The sequence below is a fragment of the Citrus clementina genome, unplaced genomic scaffold (assembly GCF_000493195.1).
Source record: "Citrus clementina cultivar Clemenules unplaced genomic scaffold, Citrus_clementina_v1.0 scaffold_1, whole genome shotgun sequence".
NCBI lineage: Eukaryota > Viridiplantae > Streptophyta > Magnoliopsida > Sapindales > Rutaceae > Citrus > Citrus x clementina.
Genome location: NW_006263303.1, coordinates 40,965 through 49,224, shown reverse-complemented (window position 1 = coordinate 49,224; position 8,260 = coordinate 40,965). Strand labels below are relative to the sequence as shown.

Here is an 8,260-nt window from a genome sequence, read left to right as displayed (position 1 = left end):
GGGCGTGCGCGACCAGAGATGTCAACTCGGTACTCTTCAGAGTCTAAAGGAAAGGTTGAACAACCCAATAGATCGTCGGGCTTTACTTTCATGGCATCTTCATAAATAAAGAGCCAGAGAATCTCTGGAACCAGCAATCGCTTAGCACCACCAGCTTTCTCAGGCATCAACTGCCCATGGGGACACCTAATTGAAGTTGTTGGTCCTCCATCAGCTTCACTGGGAGCATCAAGGTTTTTTCTTCTTGTCCATTGTTGTAGCCTACAAAAACAGAATGATTATCAATACTATAAACCCACCAATAAACGAAGACTAAATAACTCCCAAAAGATATGTGATATCATAATTCCAAAACTCTGACGTCAACCAATTTCAAGACAAAAGGAAAACTTGCTTTGAGATTAAAATTAGTGATGACCTCAGCAAATTTCTGAGTCAAATAGAAACCTCACTGAAATTTCAAATTGATGAAAGGCAAAAGAGAGAGAAAGAGCAAGCATTTGCTAAAGTATTGATTTGAAATAAAAATAAAGCATGTTAAAGGGAAAAGTTTTTTCTTTAGTTTATCGTTTTCAAAAGAAAAGAACATGTAGTTAAACATACTATATGATTCATGGTTACTTGATTTCCACGACAAGAAAAAGGAAACAAAATAAGGATGCAATAGAAAGATTTGCAGTTATACCATGACTTGGATACATAGTATGTTCCCTCAACAAGCTTCCCTGATAGCACATCATCTGCGAGCCCTTTCAATGATTTTCTTCGATCTCTATAGCTATCAGCACATACCACTGTGTGCGCACCATCAATAAGGCAAGTCATGCAGTAGTCATCATTGGTCAGTGCTGGGCCCCCATTGTACTGAATTTACAAGCATTTTACAGTAAGTCACATGTAATAGTTACACAAAAAATACAGAAACAAAAACAGGAAAACAATTCACAGACTTCTTAAGTAATCAGAAGAAATAAAGAATATTCAACCGTAAGAAGGGGTGATGTGAACATGATCCAAAGAACATAACTGGAGAAAAAATCCACATTCGTTTAAGCAAATATAGAATATATATTTTTATTTCAAAAGAATATGTACATACACCGAGAAGGTTAAACCAACAAAGGCGTGATCACATCATTGGCCATAAGATTCTCCCATCCTCCCTGTCGTCCAGGGTCTACTCATTGCTTACAAAAAGTTTCTGATTCTTTTTTCCAATTAGCATTGGTATAGAATTAAGTTTTATAGGTATACAAGTTGGGAACTTTGTGCCTCTCCTCTCTCTGTCCTCTAAAACTTCAATAACATTAATTAACAGTAGCAGCTTGGTAGCTCCCTCCCCCAACTCTCTTGCATAGGCACTGACACAATACAGCCAAGAAAAAACTTCTGCGTGTTCAAAAAAAAAAAGGGTATAGAAACAAAAAGGGTGGAGGAAGTAACAAGACAACTCTCACTAACAAATGCACAAAAGCACACAGGCATACAAAAATTCACAACTTGTATCAATTCAACCACAATTTTACATGCTTCCATATGATTAAATTTTAACAGAATTGAAAGCATTCACCACAAGAATAGCCAACCGGAACTTATGAAGAGTTCCAAAAGGACAACAGATTACATATATAAAAGAATGCCATGAAAAAAATTCAAAAAAGTAACTTCATACCATTATGAAGACTTCACGCATAATTGGAAGATTTCAAATGTGTAAATACCTTAAAGAAAAATTTGTTCCAAGCTTTGGAGGAGATTCGCTTCATGGAGCCAATTTTGGATTCAGGGACTTTCCCGTGCAAGCACTGAATAGATGTATTGTCTAGAGTACTGCAGCAGATTATAAGGCAAAACGTTAAGACTCAAATACCATAGGGACAGGCCTCAAGGTCAATAAGAGAAATGGAATAATATGAGCACCATACAAAGTCTTGAGGTATAAATAACTACCTACCCGGAAAAGCAAACGTCCTTGTCTACAAGAAATGAAGAAGATTTACAAACGAAAAACAAGGAAGCAGGTGAAAATACTTCAAACAATATAAGAGGAACTCATACGTACGATGGGAAAATTTTATCAGCCCACTGGCGAAGCCAATCCGAAGAAATCCAATAAAATGGTTCTTCAAGTGATGGAACGGGAGCCTCAGAAAGAAGTGATCGGACTTCCTGTTTCCTTTCTGAAATGCAATCCAGTTCTCTATTCTTCCTTAATTTGAATTGTTCACAACCATCCAAATATGATCTGTTTAATTCTTTTATGTCTTTTCCAAGATGAGATGGAAGGAAAATGTCATCATTGAAAAAAATCATTTCACTTTCTATTTCCATATTGTTGACATCATGAACCACATCTTCCCTTTTGCTATCCTCCTTGTCACGCCGAAGATTATACATCAACATGTACGCATCATTAGATGTGAATCTCTCTACATTACTACCATTATAATATTCTGAAGACGGTAGGTGAACGTCAACATGATTTTCATTGGCACCTTCCACTCGTTCTGACACAGGTTGACAAACAACAGGTTCAGAACGAACAACTTTTGAACCAGAACTTGAAGAGCCTTCTCCAAATGGATGATGGCCCAAGTTTGAAACATGTTCATCATCAAATTCCCACCACTGTCCTGTATTCTCATCCTTAATAAGTGCAATGTAGTGACCACTGTTCACAGCAGTTCCTTTGTGAATCAGAACAGCTGACAAGTCATATGTCAAATCAAGTTGAGATGGTTCAGATAGTCTCCGCTGCATATTTAGTTCTCCCGGAAAACAAAAGGGAGAAGTGATTTTCTTCTTCATGGTAGTCTACTAGCACAAACAAAAAACACAAAGGAATGGTCAATATATGGACAGATGATGCAGAGAAGATGGCAGAGTCCTTAGATAGGGAAGATTGCTCCACAGTAATATGACTACAATAAAAGAATTGATGAACTCTATTATGCACCATGTAAAATCTAGTAATTTCTATACAACAAAGTTAAAGCTGTCAAGAAACCAAATGCAATTTTCGAAGCCAATAAAAATTTCATTACATGGCATACAGATAAGCCACACATAGTATCATACAATTGTATAAATACGCAAATAAGTTAAGAATATACAACTATACATAATTATTGTCACGTGCAACCGGTGAACATACCACAGCAGCCAAAAGATGAGATAGATCCATTTTACCATTCCCAGCTCATCCTATAGTGTGCGTCAATAAAATCATAGAAGAAATGCAAGAGATTTCGATACTGAGAGATATATTGGTGATCAAGGCCTCTTTTTTTATCCTCCGTAGTCAATCTAATAGAAATTATGAAGGATTTATCCTTTCAGAAATCTATGCATAAGGCTTTTCTTCTCTAATTATGTTCTGCCACACAAATGTTCCTTAGTGCATGAATTTTAAATTATAGTATGCCCTAAATTAAGTGTAACCCGTAGATTACCTTTGGAAGGAAAATACAGCGCTTAAGCTGAAAGTTAAGAACATCAGGCAGTGAGCGCAGCTTGATGCTACGTGTAGCATCAACTCTTGTTCCACATGAATCACAAAAATATTGATTATCTCCATGAAGCTCTTCCAAACTAAGGTAGTCATCTAAACTCTCATCTAAAGTTTTCAAGCCTTTAACATTCAACTCAAGCTCATAAAAGTCTTCCATCTTTGCAGAAGCTTCAGAGTCTCTTCCACATTTTGAGCACCTAAACACAGAAAAGAGAAGTAAGAGCTAAACAATTATGAAAGTTGAAACCATATATTTATAATAACATGCCCCCTCCATTTGAAAACAATGGATTCATTTAACAAGAGACATCAAAATATTTAAATACCCAAAAGGATGACCATATGTAGTCATCATGTACCTTGGCGAACCAGCCTATGCAAATCAAACCAGAAAGCATGCAGACAACTGAGAAAAATCTAATGTCAAACAAGGAAATAATATTTAGGGAGACAGCAGTCGTTACTACCAGATGCTTGCATAACTCCTGACTTATTCATAGTTTATCATTTAAGGTATTTGCAACTACAGATGTGAGGTTAATAACAAAAGATAACAAAAAAGTGAGATTGAAATTTAACTTCAAATCAAGCGATCCATGAGGAGCAAAACATGAATACTTTATTTTTACCTTGTCAGATTATAAACTCTCTAGCAAAACAAAACCAACCAAGCGGGAAAAGATATTATGGATGATAATATAATTGACAGCGGGAAAAGATATTATGGATGATAATATAATTGACATGTCAATTATATTTATTAAGCAGCCAACTTCTGAAATCCTTTCAGCAGACGTCAATCAACCTTCAAGTGTTTTGAATAAATGAAACTAAGGAAAAAAGGCATGAAATTTTTTTTTGTTTTTGAAAAAATAATATTTATCATGGCCATTATCTTGGTCAGTATCTAGCTTTCTCAAGTTTCTTCATGTGGCATAGGCTGTTGTATTACTTCTCATCAACAAAATGAGGCATAAAAGTCCTTATTATTGCACTTTCCCCACCTGAACAAGCACAAATGTGGGAGCAAAGTACTAATGCAGCATCAATATTAATAAAGAAATATAGAACACAATGCCCAGAATCAAAATCTAAAAATCACAAGAAAAAGCAAAAAGTAGCATTTGAGAAAATCCATTCTTACGTTGTCACATGCGACACATTTCCACGGAAAAGATCTTGAACAATTGTTCTAGCTTTGGAAACATTAGAATGGCTTAAACAACGCTCAAGCAAAGAAAGAAGTAATGTCAGAAACTCATGGCTATCCTGTTGAACTCCATTATCTAATTCCAAAGTTTTTATAAAGGGAGCTGAGTCAATGAAAGCCCTATTAGAGGCATGCAACTGGGCAAAAAGTCTTGTAAGCTCATCCAACACGGGATGTTGTTTCAAGACATCTGGTTCAACAGAGAAAACACCTTCACGAAATGATTTATTCATGTATAGGCACTGCAGTATGCTATTTGCATAGCAAGTTGCACCCAGATTTGTAAGCCCAGCAGGTGAGGCAGCAGAGACACGAAGATCCTTGCATGGGTCTGGACCAAGAGCTTCAACAATATCTGATACTTTCTGCCACAAGCCAGATTTCCGGCTTCCATTAGGAGGTGGAATCAGTGCACAGAAGCAATTAGGATTATCCTTAGTATTTACACGGCAGCCTTGACAAATTGGCTTTGAAATCTTATACAGCTGTTTTAAATCACCATCAGTTATCTCGCCTGTAGCATGGATTTTCCTACACAAGGCCGAAAAGAAAACAAAAACTATATAGAACAGAACATGGTTGGAAAGCAGAGCATTCAACTTGCATATGGAAACAGAGAAATGCCTGTACCTCAATATTTCAGAAGTTGTATCCACATCAGGTATTGGCCTGTGTCTTTTATTTTTACTCCGTGTGGTTGGTCTGCTCATGTTATAAACAACCAGCTCTGCAGGAATCATTGATGAAAAAGATTTTGTCATATTAATTTCAATCAACAAGGAAGTGAGAGAACATAGAAAACCATCAGGAGATACATATGTACTTTCCCATAAGAATACTTGATAATCAGGTTTCTTCAAGGAACGACAATGCTAACAATTTTATAGAGAACAAAACATAAGACTTTCTTTCTTTATTTATTTATTTTTCCGTCATAACATACTATCCTCAAATAAGAACAATAAATTGCAAGTCCAATAAGCATTAATACGTAATGCAAGAGCTGGAGTAGAGAAGACTAAGTTATCAGCATTAATGATCAGACAAAGAGCAACAATTTCATCAATTTAAATTAGCAACAAAATTATTGACAGGTGATTACAACACCACACATGCATTTTCGTTGGCAAACTAGTTCTGTTGTATAACAATAACTACCTTTCACAAAAGAGGAGGGGGGGGGGGGGGAAAGCAAATATGGACCAAAACCCTAGAATATAATTCGAGCAAAATGAAATTTCGCATAAGCAATAAAAAATTTAAAAAATCAAAATCGTCAGAGTAATTCAAGACGTTTTATCAAAAAATGTAAGAAAAATTTATAACCTAAAAGCAAGCGAATGCTTTCCTGATATCACAGAAACAAGTACACCAACTTGATTTGGGGGATATTTGAGTATTTTTTTCTCCAGTAACACGACGATTTGCTGTGGTCGTATTAAGATTTCGGAAAAAAGGAGAAGTCGCAGATTTCGTATTGAGAGAGGGAACACGGAAGGAGAGAGAAGTCTTCTATAATATTGCTCTTTTTTCTTCTAAATCCTTTTTTAGCTTTAACCAGATGATACGTGAGACAGACAATCTAACGCAGAGCAGCTGACTAATGACTAGCTTGAGACAGTCTGCTTAATTCCGCCTCGGGTGTTTGGGCTGCTAATAAATAGTCCAGCACAGTAGACTTGCGGTGTTCGATTTTATAAATGAACAATATAAATATTGGGTTCAATCTACGTTAGCCGTTGGATCGAACCAACTGTGTTTGTGTGGTTAGATAAAATTTAACAACGATTTAAGGAAGTGCATGTAACGGCTGGACAACATTGAGATGAATGTATATTTTTTTTGGTTTTGGGGTTTGGGAAATTTACAAGAATAACCTTAAAATTTTTGTATTTTTTAATTTTAACTCCTTAAAGTTTTTTCTATCATAACTAGCAAAACACCCTATTTTTGGACTAGATTACCCCCATCACTTTCATCAAATTTACAAAGGCATGCCACTTTTTCAATTCCAACACAACTAAATACGGATTTTCGTCAACAACTTAACAAACATTCATCACTCTCAATAAATCAACAAATTCCATCAAACAAACATTGTATAATTAAAGATATAATCATCAATTGGAGAGCTTCTTAAAGTTAGTTTATGGTCTTACACAATGTAAACCTTTAATCTATTGATTTTATCAACTAAGTTCGAAATTAAAGTGGGTTTTGTTGCAAATGTTGTTATTTTTCATTCATAAAATAATGTGATTTGTTAAAGTACTTAGTTTGAGTTGAGAAATGAAGAAAAATCATTGAAAACACAAAAAAATGGGGTAAAAAACGAAGCCCAGAACAAGTGAGACAGGCACATGTCCCACTGCTTGTCTCACCAAATTTAGTGAGACAGGCAGTGGGACAGGTGCCTGTCGCGCATAAACCCATTGATTTTATGGAGTATATAATTTGGATTTGATTTGTCTCATCATAAGCTTCGAAACGGTATATTATACGCCTAAAACGGATACATGTAGCCCAAGTTATGGCTTTCGAAACATATATGAAACTTTTAGAAAAATATATCGAAAAATCCAAATTTTCCTTAAAGTTTGGAAAAAATTCCATAGAAACCACTCTCGTTTTTTTTGGTGGCATTGTTTTGCCCATGTCAAGGTGCATAGGAAAAAAAGGTCAAAACTCCAAGGCAGCCCCAGAGAAGCTCATGAAAAAGGCCAAAACTAGTGTGATATAGTGTTTGGTTTTGGGGCTCGAGGAGAGAAGTTGGGTTTTTCTCTAAAAGCAATCTGGTTTTTCTTTGCCAAAACATTTTTTGGGTTGCAACGAGCCATCACAAACGGTTCCACACAGTTGTCGAAAGGTTCTCATAGTTTTTTGGGAAAGTTTTCTAAAAATAAATCGAAAACCTAGTTTTTCTTTGAATTTTGAAAAACGTTCCGTACAAACTACTCCGAGGGTTGAAACAGACTCTCATTTTTTCCAATGGTATCGTTTCACCCATGTCAAGATGCGTGCTAAAAAATTGGGTCAAAAATCCAAGGGAGCCCCAGAGAAGCCAATGAAAAATTCCAGAACCAGTGTGTTATAAGCTTTGGTTTTGGAGCCTGAGGAGAGAAGTTGGGTTTTTCTCTAAAAGGAATCAAATTTTTTCCCGCCAAAATAATCATTGGGTTATAGGGAGTTCTTCTAAGTGGTGCCACATTGTTGTCGGGAGGCTTATAGTTTTTTGAGAATTTATTCCAAAAAAGGCGAAAAGATTAGTTTTTCTTTGAATTTTGATAAAAATTCAGCCAAAACTACTGTACGGCTCCAAAACTATCAAAGCCTCCCAACAACGGTGGGACAACACTTAGGAGCCACCTGCCAGCCAAAGAAATGTCATAAGGGAGAAAAACCAAGCAGCTGTTGGAGAAATATCCAATTTCTCACCTTGGGCCCCAAAGCAAATGTTATAGCACACCAGTTTCGGTTCTTTCCATGGGCCTCCCTTGGATTGCCTGGGAATTTTGGCCCGGTTTGTTGTATGCACCATC

General features: G+C 36.2%; 1 protein-coding gene across 1 annotated transcript in view; it reads right to left on the bottom strand.

Moving 5' to 3' along the window:
• Positions 1–6,496, bottom strand: part of LOC18054821 (ubiquitin carboxyl-terminal hydrolase 26) — a 12,053-nt gene extending 5,557 nt beyond the window's left edge. The window contains exons 1-8 of the mRNA XM_006449988.2: positions 6,048–6,496; positions 5,352–5,448; positions 4,656–5,252; positions 3,453–3,708; positions 2,063–2,814; positions 1,722–1,830; positions 686–864; positions 14–261 (exon numbers count right to left, since the gene is read on the bottom strand). Coding sequence (XP_006450051.2) covers positions 14–261; positions 686–864; positions 1,722–1,830; positions 2,063–2,814; positions 3,453–3,708; positions 4,656–5,252; positions 5,352–5,431 — 2,221 coding nt within the window. The 5' untranslated portion in view covers positions 5,432–5,448; positions 6,048–6,496. The remainder of the gene's footprint in view (positions 1–13; positions 262–685; positions 865–1,721; positions 1,831–2,062; positions 2,815–3,452; positions 3,709–4,655; positions 5,253–5,351; positions 5,449–6,047) is intronic.
• Between the last annotated feature and the right edge of the window lie 1,764 nt (positions 6,497–8,260).